General features: G+C 43.5%; 1 protein-coding gene across 6 annotated transcripts in view; it reads left to right on the top strand.

Moving 5' to 3' along the window:
- The first annotated feature begins 2,726 nt into the window (after window positions 1–2,726).
- The window catches only part of MME (membrane metalloendopeptidase), a 34,891-nt gene continuing 17,340 nt past the window's right edge, over window positions 2,727–20,277 (top strand). Inside the window, exons 1-10 of one of the 6 annotated variants that reach the window (XM_071752880.1) lie at window positions 2,729–2,786; window positions 6,563–6,732; window positions 8,088–8,123; window positions 12,997–13,158; window positions 13,400–13,480; window positions 14,269–14,364; window positions 14,471–14,589; window positions 15,278–15,343; window positions 18,411–18,545; window positions 20,025–20,126. In XM_071752880.1, the coding sequence (XP_071608981.1) occupies window positions 6,573–6,732; window positions 8,088–8,123; window positions 12,997–13,158; window positions 13,400–13,480; window positions 14,269–14,364; window positions 14,471–14,589; window positions 15,278–15,343; window positions 18,411–18,545; window positions 20,025–20,126 (957 nt within the window). In that variant the 5' untranslated portion in view covers window positions 2,729–2,786; window positions 6,563–6,572. Of the gene's footprint in view, window positions 2,787–3,121; window positions 3,146–3,175; window positions 3,569–6,165; window positions 6,359–6,562; window positions 6,733–8,087; window positions 8,124–12,996; window positions 13,159–13,399; window positions 13,481–14,268; window positions 14,365–14,470; window positions 14,590–15,277; window positions 15,344–18,410; window positions 18,546–20,024; window positions 20,127–20,277 lie in introns of those variants that run through there. The other 5 variants (XM_071752885.1, XM_071752883.1, XM_071752884.1 and 2 more) reach the window with 5 other exon arrangements.

Here is a 20,277-nt window from a genome sequence, read left to right as displayed (position 1 = left end):
TTTTGAGACCTAGGCTGTTTACTTTCCTGAATGGGAAATTACCCAGACTTGGATATGTTACAAACCTGCTAAGAAAAGAACAAATGAGTAAACACTCTGTGTTCGACTTTACCATTCAACTGCACTGAAGATGCCCCAGGGCCAAGGAGGGAAGGCAGGAGATACTCCATCTTCTTCTGCCTTTGACAGAGGACTGGATGGGGAGATGTGCAGGGTTAAGGTGGGTTGTCAGAATCACACAGGCAGCATCAATGCTGGCAGCTGTTTATTTCATGGAGGTTGACTCTGTTACTTTGGGAAAGTGAGCTTTCCCGAAAGGAAATGCAAGTATCATCGACGGGTTTGCATAGTAATATAAATGAGCCCTAATTTCCTAAATGTCATCCAGAGGTCACATTGAGAATAAGGTCTTACTGTTGTAAGTTTGGACCAACTAGAGGAAACAATATTGAATGTGTTGTTGGCTTTTCTTCACTTGGTGAAGAGTTCGAGCTGAGCTATTGTGAAGCAGTTTGTTTTTCTGAAGGCTGGAGAGTGCATCCATTTTGTCACGTTGTTCTCAACTACCTGTGGGCACAGCTTCTGCAGAAGCATACTTCCCCAGCCACTGATTTTTTAGATAGTAATTATCTCCTCCCAAATTAGTATTGAGCAGAAACCTTTACTTTTCAAGGACACTGGTCTAGTATGTGCTTTCATTAGCTCTTTTTTTTCCCAATATCTGACTCTAAATCACATGCTGTCTTTCTGACTTGGCTCTACAAATTTTCCATGTATTTGTTTCAGCCTGGTGGTTGTCCATCAGAAGTTCAGAGAACTACCAGCAGTACTGCCAGTTCCCATTAAACTTACCCCTAAAGGATAAACCTGCAAACTCTTAATCCCAGTCTTTCTCTCAGAAAGCAGGAAGATTAGCTGAGCATTGGACAACCCAGGAAGGTTAAAAGGACAGAGCATTCTAATCCCTAAATGTGAGGGTTTCATTATTTTTTTTCCAATTCTGGGGTGACACTGCTGTTGTTGGTTTGCCTTTTTGTTTCTTATTTCAGCTTTGTAAAATCACAGTACTAGAAGGATGAAGGTGAGTAAGGGGAGAGCAAATACCTGGCATTTAACACCAAGCAGTACAAGCTGTCATCTGGTTTTGGTTCACCTTGGCATTGCGTGTGCACCTTAGGGCATTTCCCTTAATAGAGTGAAGCTAGAGGTCTCTTATTATCCCTGGAGTTAGAGGCTAGAAAAATGACCATATTCCTAGGAATTTATAGCAACAGCTCATATGCAGAGCCTGAAGTCAGTGGAAGAAGGAACTGCACATGTACAGCACGTAGAGCAAGCCCTCTGTTCAGCTGAGACACGCTGGGGAAGGACACAGAGTGTCCCTGTCACCCCTCCTGGGTGAGGAGACAGTGGGCAGAGGAGAGCCATCCCCCTGTGCTGCCCAGGGGTGTCTGGGGGTGGTGTTGCTACAACCCCTGCTTCTCCCCCCAGGTGTCCTGGCAGCACTCAGGGCTGTGCTTACTGTCAGGCAGGATGTGACACTATTGACTCACAGGGAGTTTTCCCTAACTAAAAACCCAACAGGTACCTCAGCATCTGACACCCCAATCACACCTCCTGCAGACTGCAGACATACAGATGTCTAACCCCAGGCAAGAGGTTCTACAAGAGTGGAAACCCTCACACTGTCTACCACAGCTATGTTAGTCCTCTTTGGACTACCTACAGATTTCAAGTTTCTCCCTTTTCTCTTTTTTGGAAGTGAATCAGGCAACTACACCTTCTTGGTTCACTTACAGCTTTTGAAACAAGTCCTTTTTTTCTTTTTTTTTGGCCATTTTGGTTCAGACACCCTCTGCTTTTCAAGCTTTGTTGTAGTTAAGGGCTGCACAAGAGGCATCTATTTACAAAATCTCATGTATTTTTAATGATCATTCTGATCTTACTTTGCTTGGGTCTGTCTGTTGTGTTTGTGGAGATGTTTTTAAGGCACCAGGTACTGTCAGGACTGACCTGCAGGAGTGGATGGCTTGATCTAGTAACAGGGATGGGACTCTGCAAGAATGAATGCAGGAAAGGCTGAGAAGGAACACTGATATTTGAACACTAATTCTGGAAATTATATAATCAGCATGTTCCCCACTCCTACCTGTAAGAAAATGCAGTATTTTTGTTCTCTAGACTTTCTGAAATGTTTTTCTGCCCAATTTTAGTACTTCTAGTGCCTCTTCAATTAATAAAACCTTATTTCTTCTTCAGAAGCTCATTTTGCAAAAAGTGCTTCATTTTTACAGCTAATGCTCAGTTAAAATCTTATCAGTCTCCCTTCCTCACTGCATCTGCTCTGTGGATCATTTGCTGTGCAGTTCCATAAGAAGTCAGCATTCAGTTCCCACCTTTCTTAGAAAGGAGGAAGGTTGCCCCCCTCAAGCAGAAGATATTTTTGTATCAGTAAGGAAAGATTTCAGACATTTCAGCTGGCATCTCTGCCTGAGAGGTCCTGAAGGTGCTTTAGGAAGGCAGCAAAAGTGAGCATGATACCCGCTTTGAGCAAGAGGAGTAACAGCAGCTCATACTCCTTCTTCTTCACACGTTTGCTGATTAGCAAAAATGAAAACTTAATAAACCCAAAACTTAATAAGGATGAAACAAGTATCTTTTGATATTTGGTTGGCTGGGCAATCTCATGACATAGCTCAGAGCTGCCCCTCCGTGCGAGAAGTCACAGCTGTCTCCCTCCTGAGAAGAAACCACTCAGTGAACGAGGATGCAAGCTCCTGCCGAGGGTACGTGCCTGCATTCATGTGACAAAGGCGAGGAGGCTGCATGAGAAGCAGGCACCGAGCAGCGCAGAATGCAGCCGCTCACCTTCCCCCCGCATCATCTCTTTCCTTTCTCTTGAACCGACTGGAAAGAGATGAGGAGCCGGGGCGGGCGGGAAGGTGCGGGCTGCTCTCGCCCCGCAGCCCGGCTCTCGCTCTGCCCCCGGCCCCGCTGCCTCCCAACCCCCGGCCGGGCTGAGGTGGCTCCCAGCCCGCGGTCCTTGCTGCTCCATCGGACATCACGCTCAGCTGCCCCGCCTGGCTCCAGGCGGCAGCTCCTTCCCTCCTCCCCTCTACCTAAGCTTTCGGGGAAGCTTTGCGAGGTGAAGAGCGCGGTTTGTGGCTGCCGGGGCGGGGGGGAGCTTGTTTGTTTGTTTCCTGCCCCATCACATTTTTATGATCGCCAAGAGGAAGAAGCCTTCAGGTCACCCGGAGAACTGCTCGTCCGGCAGCCCGCAGACAAGGGCTCCTTTGATCGCCGGCAGCTTTGCTCTGCGGCGGCAGCGGCCGGAGCGGGGAGCGCCCCGGGCTTTGATGTCCCGGCCATGCCGTCTCCCCGCGGGCGGGCCGGGCGCTGAGCCCCGCCGGTGCCGGTCCGGCTCCCCGCCCGCCTAGCCTGCCCGCCGCCTGCCCCGGCTCCCCGGCCGCTGCCCCGCCGGCTCCGGGCACCCCGCGCCGCCTCCGCCCGGCGCCGGCCGGGGATGTGTGTGACGGCCCCGGGGCCGGACCCCTCCGAGCGGCAGCCGGTGAGTACGGGGCGAGGGGCCGGCGGGGGAGCGAGGCGGGCACGGCGGCGGGACGGACGGACGGACGGACAGACGGACGGAGGGGTCCCGGCGCGATTTTCCTGCCCTGGCCGCCCTGCCGGGATCTGACCGCCCCAGCCTGCCCGCTCCGGGCACCGGCAACTTGGGTCTCGGGGCTCCGGACCGGGCCGTGGGTCTCGCCCCCTCCAGCAAAGCCCCGGGACGCCCCGACCTCGGCAGCGCTGAACCGCCCGGCGCTCGGCAGCTGCGGCCCCGGACCGCGGCCCCTCCCCGCCCAGGGCGGCCCCGGACAGCGGCGCCTCCCCAGAGCCCGTCCGGGGCCGGTTCGGCACCGGTCCGGGGCCAGAGGCGGCAGCCCGGAGCCGGGTCTGACGGGCGGGATGCTCCGCGGCACTTGTTGTTCGTCTTTAGCGGTTGTGCCCTTGCTCCTGGCGTGTCTGGGGGCAGCTCCTCTGCACAGACAACGCTACCCAAGTTAGTGGGAACAAAAGAAAACAAAAATATTCTTGTGATGTGCCGCGTTTTCTGTAGAGACCACACCGAGAATCAAGGAAGCCACGAGTCGATTTTTACCCGTGACATCCCCGAGTCAAAAGCCAATGCGTTAACTCCCTGTGCCACCCAGAGCAGGACCAGGCACAGTAATTCCAGCTGTTTGCTCTATTCAAGGTTAAGGAGGCAGAGTAGGGGATAGCAGAAGCAATCGGAAAAACGTGAAACTGTACTATTTAGGCTTGTATATGCTTCAATTATTCGTACACTTCTGCTGTGCCTGCAATTAGCATTTAAAGCCGCTTTTACCTGATGTTCATTAATGCAGAGAGGGTAACGTCTCTAAATCGCCAGAAGTAAAAATTAGTAAATGCCTCTAAACATGAAGAACAGTCCTGCAGGAACAGAAAGATGAGCTCACTGGGAAAAACTTAGCTGACTGTAAGGAACAGAAATGCTCATGAAAGGCACAGTGTTGCTAACGAACTGTGTTTGCAGTGCTCTACAGGCACCACCAGAGTCAGAAGATAAGCATCAGCTCGTAAATTAGGCTCCAAGTAGTCAGAGGATACTGGGGACCGGTCAGTGTTTGGTCAATACAAATAACAGTTTTCGCTGCTTAATATGATTGGAAATGAGATGAGTATAAAGGTTAATTTGCTTTCCTCTTATCTATGAATTTATATTTCACTTAATGCAGGGCCGATGTCTCTCCATAGCTTGAACCTTTACATGGTTCTGTGGGATTTCAGTCTTGTGTCTTAGAGCCACTTGCTGATTTTACCCAAAACCTAATCTTCAGGGAAAAAGAGTGGCTCATGAAGAAAAAGAAAGCAGTTGTAACAGTCCTTTTGGGTTAGGAAAGACAGGCTGAGCAGACCTTGCAGGGCTGCAGGCTCCTGAGCCTGCCAGTCACTCCACACCTCTCGTGTCCAAGGAGGAGTGACAAAAGGGAAATGAGACACTGAAATAAATCTTCTCTGGTTCATTTAGAAAAAGTGTTACTGTGATAGTGTCCAAGGATTCACTGAGAGAGGTAAACACATGGAACACAAAATCTCTCTTCACTTAGGTCCATAATAGTGAGTTATTTGGTATCTTTATAATATTAATTACCATACACACTTTAGTGACATGTTTTTGCATCAGAACACTCCAGTGTTCTAGCTGAGGTGGACACCAAGGAAAGAAAGGTCAAGAGGAAGAGCAAAGACTGGGTATCTGGGAGATTGTAGCAGCTTGAGGAGACAAAGATGAACACAAGCCAGCAATGCTGTTAAACCAGTTTTAAATAATTATGTTCAAGTCTTAGACTTGAGTGGATGCAGAAACTGAGAAGGGTTCCCTCACTGCTTTTGCACCAACCTGCAGAGAGTAGGGGGAAAGGGTTTGATGAACAGAAGAAGAGCTGAATGCCCCAACCTGCACCTCTGCTTGTCTTTCAAGGGAGGGGTCTGGTGACTGTAGGTGTTCCCAGTGGTTATCCCAATGGAACTCTTGTATTCCTCCCCACTGAATGGAAAGGGTGTGTACTCCACCTGTGGATGTAAAGACCCCAGGAAATGCTGGGAATAGAAGGTGACAAGTTTTAATTGTGGGATGCTGAGAAACACACTGCTGATGTAGAGGAAGTTGAATCCCTGTCAGCAGAGGGGAGTCTGGTCCTAAAGTGAGTGGGACAGATGTAGGAGAGCAGCACTGCAAGAGGCGTGCAGGTTGTCCCAGAGGCACAGCAGAAAGGCCAGCTTAGATTTTAAAATCTCCTCGTGCATACACATTCCATGAGTGACTGTGAGTCCATTCACACTCCCACCAATTCCACACGTAGGTGTTGTACTCACTTCCAGTTTACAGTGTTCTAACCTTACAGTACTCGGTTGCACTTCTTAAAAAAATTACTGTGAAGACTTTCTGTCTTCAGTGTGAATTTGACAGGCTCCCAGCAGAGCCTGAAATACTTTTTTTCTATTTTTAGAGGCAGCCATAAAGCTGTAGACAAGAATTGCTTACATAATGTTCTAAGAAATGACAGCGAAGCACAATGGCATATTTTGACCTTTGGCATTAGATAAGTAATTGGTAGATTAAGTTAATGTTTACTCAGGCAGGGAGTCTTGCTTTTTGCTTGTGAGCTCCTGTGCCATCACCCAAGATTAAACCACACTGGTACGTTTTAGAAAGAGGTTTTGCTTTATTTGCCTCCCTTTTCTATTCGATTGCCCCTTCACTTGAAGGAAGACCTCTCTTCTCTTCTCCATAAATGACAATTGGCACATGGTAGGTACTTGGGTGGGTGGGTGGGTGTGTGTGTAAGAAGTAGAGAATTTTAATCCCATGAATGCCATTCTAGTAGCAGTGGTGATACAAATAATTTGAAAACTGACCCAGAAAATATCTTTGCTACTAGGCAATTGAGGAGCCAGCTTCAGGACCAGTGGCTCAGTGTAAGCCTTCCAGTGATCTTTCCCTTCTCCTTTGCAGACGCTGGGTTATGGGCAAGTCAGAAAGCCAGATGGATATAACTGAAATGAATACTCCAAAACCAAAGAAAAAACTGAGATGGAGTGGCCTGGAAATAGGGCTGGCTGTTGTGGTGGTTCTGCTGGCCATTGTAGCCATCACCATGATCATTCTGTATGCAACATATGATGGTGAGTACACCCGAGCTGACTCTGAATGTGTGAATACGTGTGAATATAAAAGTATCTTAAATTAGGAAAAAATGCTTTAATGAATTGAATGCAGTTGTTAGTACAGAGCTAAAAAACCCCTCAAGTTGCACTGTATTAAAATGTTGTATTAGGAAAGACTGTGTTCATATTGCTGTGCTACATAAACATTAAGAAAACAAAACAGTGAGGTCAGCTCAGAATTATTTGCCCAATAATAGAAAATTGTACCTTACTCAGTGAATAAAATTAGAGGATTACCAGCTACTATTTCCTAACTGTATTTCACATGTACCTCCCCAGACAGGATGACACAGTTCTCTGAAATGTAAAGCTGCAGCCACACTTACTACTGCTGGACACTGTTACAAAACTCCCTTTGCCCATCAAGGACTCATTCATTTGTTCACACAAAGTTGTAGTAAACACAAAACATCTGCTTGTTCTGCCTCAGCAATGCTGCTGTTTGTAATGAATGCTTCAGTAAGCAGAAACTCCACACAACACAACACTGCTGAGCAGCCAAACTACAGAGCTGCTTCCATAGTCCTGTGCAGGAGGAAATCCCTGGTTTTCCCTTTTCCAGCCTGGTGCAGTGAGGACTCAGTGTGTGGAGTCACACAACCTGATTCAGCAGCCATACCAAAATGCTCAAAAATAAGTCAGGTCAGGGGTAAATATCCTGATAATTTTTGGAAAAGATAATACAGGGGAGCCAGAATTTCAATTTGGGGTCAAGTTAGAATGTTTCCTTACACTGGAAATTAAATGCTTTGTTTCATTTTAAAGTACTTTACAATTTTGTTTCTGCTTTCTGTTGCAGTCTAGTTCCATTATGGTATGGAAAAATGCTACTATGAAACGAAAACTGAAAAATGTTTTATTCCCAAAGTCTCAAAATGAACCATTTTCCTGTTCCTGAGCCTTGCATTTTTTTTCAGGAGATGTCAATGTGAATGTCTCAGAATGCTCAGTTAATTCCCCCAAAATCTTGCCATGGAAGGGTATTGCTAAATCCAAACTGACTTTGCAGCTGCCTTCAGTCCATGGGCTATTTTTCTCCAAATTTCTTCTTTGTTATAAAAATAATATTTTGCCCATAAAATTTTGAGTCACTGGCACTGAATGACCCTAAAGGGATGTAGATGATGTTATTTTTAGAGCCTGATCCTATAAATAGTCACTGAATGACTGTAAGGTCCCTACATCTTTATCTTACTGTACACTGCAATTAAATGCAATTCCTAAGTGACTGTCAATAAAAATAATATTTACATCAGGTTTTATTATATTGATATTCTTTAAGGAATTAAGAATACCATTGTATCCTCTTTTAGATGGAGTTTGCAAGACATCAGACTGTATAAAATCAGGTAAGAATGAAAATATGCACCTTTAAAATTATTTTTTCACTACAATTTTATGAAAAATCAGCACTGTGCAATGTTCCCATCTAACTGCAGACAAGTGTGGCACACACTTGTCTCTTGGTGTTCCTTTCTGTCAGGAACTCCTCTTTGGCTGTCCCCCTGTGGAAAATCTTGGCCACACTGTTCAGAAAGCCTCTGGGCCAGTCACAGAGGGTGGCAAGGAACCTAATGCAGAAGCTGAGAGCAGGATCATGCCCAGCACCCACGGGGAGCTCTCAGTGTACCAAGCAAACATCCCACTGACAAGCATCACATAGCTCCTCACTCCTGTGTCCATTCTGTACATCACAACAGCTGTACATCCCTCTGGAACCAAAGAGAAAAAACAGCCCTAGGAGAAGCCAGAGATCCAGGATGTCTGTAGGAAACCCAGGGAAGCTGCTGGTATCTTTATAATATTAATTACCATGCAAGAAGGGGATAGATGAATGAAGCAGAACAGCTATGCTCTTGTATGCTTTCACTAAAAGATTTAACAGCAAGCAAATGTTAAAGGGAATGAAACATTCTTACAGAGGATTGGACAGTCACAGAATCATAGAATGCCAGGTTGGAAAGACCCTCAAGGATCATCAGGTCCAACCTTTCAGCCAACATGCAGGAGAAATGTATGTGCATGACAGCAAAAGTGATGGAATTGCAGCCCAGGAGTAAGGAGTGTGAGGTGCACAGCACCCCATGGAGACTTCCAGGAGGTTTTGATTGCTAGGTTTACACTTGCAGACCTGCCAGGAACAGTGCAGGAAGAATTATCATTATATTGGTCATCCCCACACCTCAGTCCTGCTGGAGCCACCCACTGGTGAAGCCCCAGTGTGGTCCAGCACTCACAAACTGCATTTTGTCATCACCAAGTATCTTACAGGGTTTACTGCAGGTGGTCATCACTGCCTTTTACACTTCAAGGTTTTTCACCATGAAAGCTCCTGATATGGTTTGAAAAGTAATCAAATTAGTTACTTACTTGATATTTTAATTTCTAAAGATGCCCATTTTCAGCTAAATATTTGTAGATGTTAAAATTAAGTTTGGCTACTTTACGTAATGATGAACTCTGACAGGAAATGCAGTAGAAGGTTTGGAGAAGTAACACAGAATCTAGCAAGAAGGGGATAGATGAATGAAGCAGAACAGCTATACTCTTGTATGCTTCCACTAAAAGATTTAACAGCAAGCAAATGTTAAAGGGAATGAAACATTCTTACTGATTGTCAGAGCCTCAATAAAGAAGTAAAACTGTGAAAGGATCACAGTAAGGTCATTGATGGGGAAAAATGGCAGGGTACAAAATTACCCAACAGGATGAAGAAGGAGCATTTTAAAAAATATAAATTGCTTCAATCCAACAGAGATAATAACAAAATTCTTAAAAAAAGTTATCTAGACTGAACCACCCCCCAAATAGAAATGTACAACGTGGTTCTAATGTCATAATATCTTTTTGGTTTTCATTAAATACAGCTTTATTTTACTCACACATTTATCTCATTCACAAATTATCATCTGCTCTGTATTCTACAAATTGTCAAGTTCAGACACTGAAAGAATAAGTCCTAAAGAGATGGTGAGAATTCAGTCTGAAAACGTGTAAATGCCAGAGTAACACTACACATACATTCTGTGGAAATGGTTTCTACTGGCAGGAAAATGAGCTAAATTGACATAGAGCTTTTCTGTAATCCCCATTCTGCTGCTGCTGTACAGGACATAAAAACAGATCCACTGCAGACAGAGCACCTACTTGTGAGTAATTACTACTACGTGTGCAGAAACTGCACACTCCAGCCTGGAGGACATGAAATGTACAACCAGGCAAAAGACAGCACTTTGGTGCTTACCAAGTATTTACACAAGTATTTTGGGGCCTGGAAGCTCCCAGTGTCTCTCACTGAATTGTAACCTTTGGAGTTTTAGCTCTGGGACTTCACCTCAGGCAAGAGCCAAAGAGATGTGTGAGCTGGGAAGTCAAACTGGAACCAGCCACTGCCTCAAGGCACTGAACCCCTGCACCCCCCTTTAGGCTGCTGTGGGGTGCTGTGGGATCTGCTGCCCTTGGCAAGCTCTCAGGACCAAACTCTGCATCTGCCTGCAAAGCATTTGGGGTGGATGGGAAGGACCAGTTTGAATTTAAAATTGTTATTTGTTCACTGAGCCAGGATGTCCCAGCAAGGTGTGATGCATTTCAGGTAGAAATTATGACAGAAGTTCTGGGCCTTCTCCCCACTCATATGGCCATTTAATTAAAAACTAGTAGGAAAAGCCATTAGGTGAAATGGTAACACCTTACACTGGAAGTGACCAGTATTGTCACTGGTTTTTGCAGTGAATTTCAAAATTTTCCAGCCACTGAAAAAGAGTAAAGTGAAGATACTGACAGAATTTATAGCAGGTTTAATGGAGGAGCTTCCAATATATGACCAGAATTAAAAATGAAATGAAAATTCAATTGCTGTGCAGAGGATAAAGTATCAGTAGCTGCAGGGTAACACTGCCAGGGTTTGTCAGACCCATTGCAGTGCAGCTCATGAAGTTACCATCTCATTTGTACACTTGAGCTTTTTTGAATAAGCTGAGATACTCTGCTCATTTTCCTGAGCTCAGACAACACAGACTTGGGAGGACAGGGAACTCTGATATCTCTTGCACCAGTTTCACCTAGCTAAGCATATTAAGTATCTTCCCCAGGTCACTGACTGCTATATGACTTTATTTGTAAGCTATTAAAGCAACCACTGGCAATCAAGAGTGCTACAATAAAATTAATGGTTAAAAGTAATTGAGATAAGGCTCCATGTTCTAAATTCAGCAACAGGTAGGAAATGGAATAAACAGGGGAACAGGAACAAACTCAAGCACTGTTTCAACAAAGCACTACTGAGGACTACTGGAGAGTGTTATCTCTAGTTGTACAGATATGAATTAACCTCTATTAGAATTAAAATAAGAAAATATTCATCAGTCTCACACCTCTTATCTCCAGAGCAAAAATGTCTCAGTATGCAAAGCCCTGAACTTGCTGTAATGCTCCTTTGGGCCCAAGTATCAACTTACAAATAACTCGTTCAGGTTCTGTCCAGCCCAACTGTTCCCACTGCCTGTGAAGGGGCAATTCCTGTGTGCTTCTGGGCTCCACATTTAACTGAGCACCACATTTAATTGATTTTAATATATCCATGGCATTAGCCAAATAATGAATGGTTATTTTGGGGTTCAGATGTGCAAATTACACTGTTGAAGAGAGTTTTCTTGAGACTACTTAATCCATGAAGCTGGAAGTGAAAGACCACAGTTCCCATACCTGAGCAGTTTCTTTCATGTCTGCAGTATTTAAATGTCAAGTTTTGATAAAAGTTGACTACCTAATCCTGGCTAGCCTGGAGTGTACAGCAGAAACACTGATGGATGATGAGTTTCCTGTGACAGTAGTGGGCAAGGAAGATGAAATGGGTGCTGATTACAAAGACAGCAACCTGATACCACAGCTACAGCAGGGTTTCCTTCTACAGACTGTTAATCATTTCTCAGATTTACACAAGAGATGGGTTTCTCCTAGGTTTTGATTTTTTTTTTTTTTTTTTTTTTTTTGCAAAGGTGTCAAGACATTGGGTGAGATTCATCTTTTCTTGGTGTCACAAGATTTCTCTATCCTACCATTACTTTTTGGCAGGGCTGTCAGACTGCCCTGAATGAGCCAGCACTGATGTCTGGTCCTGGCTGTTAAACTCTTTGTTGCTAGGAGTGGTTTTTTCCATCTTTGAAGGACTGGAGCATTGAAAGCCATTGGAGGCTGGGCTAAAATATAACACTCTTAAGCCAACTGAGGATTCCAAGAAAAACGAGGTAGGGGTTGGGAACAAGGCAAGTCAATAGAAATACTATAGCCTGTCCATCCAGCTCTCCTTTCCACCAGTAGAAGAGATGTGGAAATATTTAAAGTGATGGAGAAAAAGCCATAAATATTTGACTCACCCATGTGGGAGGAATGAACATTTGAAATCACAAGCCTTACCATTTACTAAAAATAATGTCTGAAAAATGGGAAGCATGTTCAGTATCTTGGGAAATTCAGAGGTACCACTGGCTCTCCTTTCTGTGAGACTCCATGGTAGCACTAGTGGAGAGAGCAGTCAAGGTAGAATACAAAAAAGAAAAATGACAGAAGGTTTATGAGCAGCAGCAGGGAAGCTCATCAAGGAATCAGATTTCACTACAGAACCCTACATCACAGTCAGTGACAAGCCACTGCAAGAGGGTCAACTGACAAAGTCAAATTTGACAAGCAAGAGGCAGGACCATTTTCATAATAAAATGTGGAATTGTTTTTAAAAATAACAGTGTAGATTCAGGAAAGTATTGATAGTGAAACTTCCTTGACAAGAACTTCTATGGTACAACAAAGTCATTATTTTCTTGGAAGAGACTGGATTCAGCTGAGCCTACATCATACTTAATTATTTAAATACAGATACTTAATCTCTAATTTTTCTTACGCTTTTAATTTCTCTTTTCACCACATTTCAATAAACAGAAGTGTAAGTTGCTAAATTAAACCTTATATACTTTATATAAAAGCAAACAGCCACTCACATGGATATAGGAACATGGGTTCATTTACCCATCAGTAAACAGGTAAAGCAGATGCTTAATGGGCAGAGAAGGCCCAGTTGTTCACTGACAGTTACTTTGTTTGCTCTGGAACATTCAGGTAGGCTTGAGCCTCTTCTAAACTAAAAGTATTTATTACTTCCCTCTGCAGAGCAAACGAGCGCATCCATTTATTTTCTCTAAAGATGCCTTCATCTCTCTTGTACTACAGCAGCCCGAATCCTTGAGAACATGGACAGGAGTGCAGAGCCCTGCAGTGATTTTTACCAGTATGCCTGTGGGGGGTGGCTGAAGAGGAATGTGATCCCTGAGACCAGCTCCCGATACAGCAACTTCGACATCTTGAGGGACGAACTTGAGGTGGTGCTAAAAGGTCAGTGGGGTTTTTCTTTGTGGACTATGCAAAGTTTCTTCTTGGCTTCCATGTTATCCTAATAAGATGAGGCTGTCTAGCAAAGCTTAAGATATTACCAAGCCTTTGGGTTTCTTTGTGTCTGTTGAGGACAGAGGTACCAGGAGCTGCTGTGTCTGGCACTCAGGCAGAGCTGAGCAGGCGTGGGGGCTTTCCAGGGAAGAGCAGGCATTAAGCCATATTTGCTGTCTGTGTCTTTCAGATGTCCTGGACACACCAAGCAATAGTGATATAGCTGCAGTGCAGAAGGCAAAAACTCTGTACAGATCCTGCATAAATGAAAGTAAGTGTCTCTGGCTGTGCTGCATGGGGATAGAGAAATACAGTCCAGAGTCCCACCTCCACGGTCAGCAGGACCTATATCCTCCTGCTTTCTGCACATGATTTTTCAGAAATTCTTTGTGACAACTAAAATGTGTCATTTCTGGAGTCAGATCAGATTGTCAATAGTAAAGTTAGTATTGTATCTCCTGCTTTACTAGCTCTGGTATTTTAGGTGAGATTAAATTACTCTTCCCTTACCAGTTTGCTGCAGATACTTAAATCCTTTTTCTTAAATGGGAGTTAACATCTTTTGTAGAAATTATCAGGGATGAAGTGGAAAATAACTGACACCCTGGCTTCTGGAAATACAGGGATGTAATTTATTTCAAGAATATGAGCTAGATGCTGCCACTGGAATGAGGAGCTGTAAAAGAGCAGTGCTTCCAAATGGGGCTTTTGTAGTTTCTATACTGTTATTAGTACTGCTCAAAACTATTATTTCAAAACTATTTATATTCAAATATTGAGATATTATTTTACCTCAAAACTATTATTATTCTTTCTGCAGAGTGAAAGCACAATAGCTCTTCAGTGTCACAATGGTCACAAGAATTTGCATATGCTGTTTGCAGTCATGACTGAAACATGTTTTTTAAAATTAAAAAGCACAATGTAAACAGAGCATGCTCTTGTATTGTGGTGATAGTAAAAACATATTTCTCAACTCATTATTCTCCATTCCTCTTGACAGTATAACATTTCTGTGTTTTAAAATCTTGTGGTAACTAATTTTATTTTTTCCAAAAGCTACCATTGATAGCAGAGGTGGAAAGCCTTTAATTAGTTTATTGCCAAACTTATCTGACTGGCCTGTAGCAACAGTTAACTGGGATTCCTCCTATGGTAAGACAATCTGTGTTTATTTCATTTTACAGTTAAAATTTCTAAATTATTGCATTTTTCATTGCTTACCAAAAATAGAGGCTGAGTATACCTTTCATTTGCTTAGGAACTGCTTGGACAGCTGAGACAGCTATTGCACAGCTGAACTCCAGATATGGAAAAAAGGTCCTTATTAATTTTTTTGTGGGCACAGATGATAAAAATTCCACAGCACATATCATTCATGTAAGTCTGGGGTGGCTTTGTTCTGTTGAACATGGAAATGCAGCAAAATAACCTGAAGCACAGACATGAGTGTTAACCAGGACAGACATTAGTGACTTCAATTTTAGCAGAGTAAGCTACAAGGTGTTCAGGTGCCAAAGTCCTAACAGGGCCTGCAGTCAGGTGGCACAGACAGGAGAGTGGCTGAGGACATTTGCTTAAGGAAGTGTGTACATGTAAGATGACCTCTGGAAATGGAAAATCCAGAGGAAGACAGTATTACATCTGGTGACTCTTCAGTCCTGAGTCACCAGGACTGCTCCTGAGTGATGCAGCAGTCACAAGAGCAAAGGTCTGATCTTCCTTCTCAGTGGGTGGATTGATCTTTGACTACATTGCATGTAGGAATTCCAAAGAGGCAGTAGCTGCCTCCATGGGGATGGTTTTGGGGTCTGTACATCCACTGTTTTCCCACTGGTTACCTGCAGCATGCCTGGTTTGGTGACAGAAAAAAGAAGACAGGAAGACAAAAAGCATGAGGAGAATGAAAAGAATTACAGGAGGGGGCCAGGATGAGAGAGAAAATCCCTTTGGCTAGAAGATTATTTGCAAGAGTGAAGCATCAGCGACCTCTAAGTGACCAAAGCACAGCAGAATGCTTTGCCAAGTTGTTCTTAAGCACTTTGTCATTTATTATTTGTGTTTATAGATTGATCAGCCCGGCCTTGGTCTGCCTTCTCGTGACTACTACGAGTGCACTGGTGCATACAAAGAGGTAAGATGAAGCTGGCAGATCACTGACTGCACTTGGGAAGTTCTAGCCTGTATTTTCAAGGCAGATACATCCTTAAGAGTAGGGACAGGCAGAGAGAAGAACAATCCTTTCCCAAAGAGGATCCAGTACTGCCCCTGGGAAACATCCCGGAGAGAACAGGTAAATAATGACAAGCACTGAGGGGCAGCTCTGTGTAGGTGAGAGCAGTGAGTGAAGCAGACTGGAGGAGTTCTAACAGGGACAAGAAAACCCAAGGGACGTGGGGGGGATGCAGAGAAAGCAGAACAAGTGGAAATGTCAGCTGAGAATGGGAGGAAGAGTAACAAATCTCCTGCCCCCAGTGGCCCCGTTTCATCCTCCTGCCTGCACTAGCAGCCCACTCTGTCCCAGCTGTCTCTGCACTGGATGGAGGGCTGCAGATTCCTCTGGCATCACTGGACCCCAGACATCCCAACACATCTCTCTGTTTTCCCTTCCCTTCTCTTCCTTTTCTTCTGTAATCACTGCACATAGAGATGGGAGAGCAGGAGCAGCTTTTCCACACAATGCCTGGATGATTATGCAAGTCAGAAGAGGAACAGCTTCTTGACATTTTAGGACCTATTTGAAAGAAATAAACATGAAAGAACTTCAGCTTTGTTACACAGCTTCTGCCAGGCTTCAGAGCTGAATCCAGAGATACCTTGTAACTGTCAAGGTTGCAGTAAGATAGAATACATAGAATATAGCTTCTGTCACTACAAAAGGGATGCCATTCCTGAACTATGATTGACTGGCAAGTGCTACAGGTGTCAGTGGAGTCCAGGTGGAAAACCTCATCACTGATAGGCTTAGAAAGAAAAAAAGAACCATTCAGAACCAAAGACACTTTCCTGCATGAAACAGCTGAGAAGATCACAGTCCCCTAAGAGCAGGAGTCCCCCCCTCCTTTTTTTCTGAATGAAAATGCAGCAGCTAAAGAATGTGGTAACATAGAACTGGCTTCAGATACCTACACTCTCATATGGTCTTTTTAAATCAATGTTTAGTTCTTAAGTGTATGCATTTTCATTAACCTGTTAGCACTAACACTGTGTATGCCTCATTCCTAATCATGGATGTGCTTTAAACCCTTGAGAGCTGGAGTGCAGGTATTTGCTGGAGTCATGTGGTAGCTGAAAGTGCAAAGTAACCTTTAATTAGCCCCTTTTCTTCTGTGTAATTAAATGCAGAAGCAATGAGAAACCATGCTAAACATTTTGGGTATGTAGGTATTTTGCTGACATGCCAACACCTAATGCTCTAACACTACTTACATTTAATTACAGAGTGCAGACAACCATCACCATACTGACTGCTCAGTTCTGTTCTTATCACGTGTCAGGGCCTCCAGGAGCTGGCTCAGGGAGCACAATTTGCTCCCTTCCTTGTATTACACCCCCTGCAGCATTAAGGGACAATTCCCATTATGATCTCTGGCCTGCCTGACACCGTCACACTGCTTCCCACTGTGGGAAAGTAGACAAGGAAGTCTTTAAAAAAAAAAACCCAGAGGCTTATCACTGAAGGGACAGGTTCATAATATTCTTACAAGCATGAATGCTTCAAGTGAGATGTTCCTCCTCCCCATCCCAGCCTCTGCCAGCAGCCTTTGCCTGGGAACAAGTTATTTTAAAAATCTTTTGCTCTTGTGGGATATGTGACTGCTCTGCTCAGACAGGAGTTATTCAAATATCTACATTCCTACTGCATTATCTGGCAGTATTTTTACAGTCCATCTGAAATGAGCTGACTTGTTTCTTGGCTACTTGGCCATACAGTGATTCAAGCCAAAGATAAAGCTGGTTGGTACCTGAAGATGTCTGGGGACTTAGTGGTAGGGGGAATAGAGTCTGCATTGCACTGTTAAAAATTGGTTTTGGCTGTTGTATTGTTTGTACACATCTGTATTGTACACTACATTTGTACTGTGTTGTACACATTGGTACAGGCCTGGCACACAGTGCCACTGGGGAGCTGCTGTAGCTGTCAGGGGTCTCATGGGCTTTCCTCTTTCTGGTAAAATAATCCATCTTCACTAAAAATCAGACTGGGAGCTCAGTCCCCAGGAGGCTGTGAGCCCCTCTCCTGTTGGTGCCCACCTGCCAGTGCTGCCTGGGAGCTGCTCCCATGCCCAGAGCCTGCTGCAGGCAGGAGCTGGGGGCAAGGCAGGCACTTCCAGCACTCATTAAAAGGGTGAATCCTGAGCATACCAACCTATTTCTGCTGGTAAAGTTGGTGACATGTAGAGCTTATTGATCCCAGGGTTTACCAATGATGCTATTTTGCATGAAACAGATATATTATTAAAGAGCAAATCTAAAATTATGTATTTTTATTTGATTTTAAAAGCATACCAAACCCAGCATCTTTTGATAAGCCATGAGTGTGGTTTATCAAAAAGGAGTTAGAATAACATTAAGTTCCATAAAATAGAGATCTGCAGATATTGATAGTGAAACATTTAAGAGAATATATTTTCCTATTTCCACTCTTAACCTTGGTGAGTTCTGCTTTGTCACATTTGATAAGTGCTATATTGTCTATAGTATATCCAGCTCTACTAAATTTAGAGGCAGCAGCATGATTTCTAAATGGAGGTGCTCTGCTGCTGGGAGTGATTTTCCCCCAGTGCCCATTTCACACAGTCCATCAGCATTTCTCTCTGTTTTATGTTTCTGGGAACATAGCTCTTTGGAAGTGGTATTTTTGGAAGTTGTAATTAAAGTGAGGTAGAAAAAACAAGGGTGATGGTGTTTAAATACAGAGGTATAAATGTCTCATTTTAAATAATGAAAACATGGTGCAGTAGTTGAGGCTGGTTAGCTTTGAACATTGCTACAAATTATGGAACAGTTTTCCATGAGGTAATTTTCAAAGTTATTTTCTACTTGTGATCTAGCAGTATTTCAGAATATATCACTCTTAAACTATTTAAGAAAGGGATGAGGAAGCGTAGTTCATAAAAGTGAAGAAATCTTAAAGATAATCATGGTATGTTATACTTTGAGGAGCTTTGTCTTTAAAATGTTTGTATTTTTTCCTGCAGGCATGCACCGCCTATGTTGATTTCATGATTTCTGTAGCTAAACTAATCCTGCAAGAAAGAAATATTCCTTTCAATGAGAGTGTGGTTTCTGACCAAATGAAAATAATTATGGACCTGGAGAAAGAGATTGCCAATGTAAGAAAAACATTTTTTAAGTGTCATTTAAATAACAGACTTTTTTCTTAATGCCTAAGAAAGCTCACTGTAAACTGCTACTTGCTGATGTTATTTTGTGGGACCAAAGCTGACCAAAAATGTATGGGGCCTGGAACCCCTAAGAGGGACACATAATAAGAAAGAGGTGCCTTCTAACCAGCAAGGGAAAATATTTGAGTTAGCTGTTTTCCAAATAGCAAAATGTTTTCCCCTAATCTGTTCAGAGAAGGCCTTCAAGAGAAGAAAGGGAGAGAGGGCCTTGGTTTCTGTTTAGTCTGGTTTAGAACAGAGTTTCAGGAGATGCTTTCAGGCCTCTTCTCCCTTTGTCCTGTTTCCCCATGGGCTGTTACCAGAGCAGTTGATTCCCAGCCCCTGGCCTGTCGTGCAACACAAAGTCATGTTTGTGCTGCACAAGCTGCTCCACAATGCTGATTGTTCCAAGTGCATTTGTAATTAAACACTGTTCTCCATTAAAGTATGGCTTGGAGAAACAGCTACGGTTTGAATGTGGACAGAGAAAAACAAATGGAAATCAGAGCATTCACCAGCAAAAACATGGCTTGTGTTTATTAAACATTTCAGAAGGACCTGAAGCTGAGGATGACTGTAAAAGAAGCCAAATACAAATTTTTTAGCCTCAGTTATTTTTCAAGTTCCAGTGATAGTAAGGGCACATGTTTGGCAGAGGAAAACCTTCCTCCTCCCTGTGTGTAAACTCAAACATCTGATTTTGATTTTCTTCAACTTTCCTGAAAAATACACCTCTGGGCTCAGATCAGAGATGGAAAAGTATTACAAGAAAAGGAATTAATTGGAGAAAGCTGTGAAGGGGGATAGAAAAGGAAACCACAACAGCAATGCCTCTCCAGCTGTTGGGGGGTAAGCTGCTGGTCCCTCCCTTGGGAACCTCTCATGGAAAACTCAGCACCAGGCTGACTGTTCCTGGAAGAGAGCTGGCATTGTGCTCCTGGGAACTGCCTAAAGACAACACAGAAAAAAGACTGAATGCACAATAGGTCAGGGAAGAGGAAGCGGAAAAGAGATGGTGTTTGAAAAAGGATGGAGAGAGAAAATCAGACTGGGCATGAATGATTTTTCAAAGCAGTTGAAATGGGTAAAACCTGCTGGTTTAGCTCCTGCCCAAGTCAGTCAGGAGTACTTGAGGCAAGAGTGATGTAGGCTCTCCCATGTATTACTCTTACTATTTACTATTTATATTACTATATATATATATTATATATATTACTATATAGGTCACTATTTACTTGTAGTTGTTTGTGTACCTGCAGTTCCTCTCAAATGCTGTCCATATTTACATAGGAGGTACCTTACAGTTAATGCAAACGTATAGTGATGTATTAAGCCAGAAATCCTCTTGTTCTTTTTACTTCTGCTTACCAAAATTGCTGTGAACTGACTCACTGTACTTAGTAATTTCATCATTATTAACTTTGGTAGGCAACAACAAAATCTGAGGACAGAAATGATCCCCTTCTGCTGTACAATAAAATGACCTTGGCCCAACTACAAAATAACTTCTCACTGGAAATTGATCATAAGGTGAGTGATCAACAGTCTGACATTTTAACCTCTGATTTATAACTGCTGAGACAACACTGAGGCCTGACACTTTGTTCTTTAAAGACATTTCTTTCTTGAGCATAGACAGATTAGAAATGAACAGGATACCTGATGTGCCCACTCTGGTACC

Source organism: Heliangelus exortis, chromosome 9, assembly GCF_036169615.1.
Source record: "Heliangelus exortis chromosome 9, bHelExo1.hap1, whole genome shotgun sequence".
Classification (NCBI taxonomy): domain Eukaryota; kingdom Metazoa; phylum Chordata; class Aves; order Apodiformes; family Trochilidae; genus Heliangelus; species Heliangelus exortis.
Note: the sequence above shows the minus strand (reverse complement) of the source record. Positions and strands in the feature narration are given on the sequence as shown.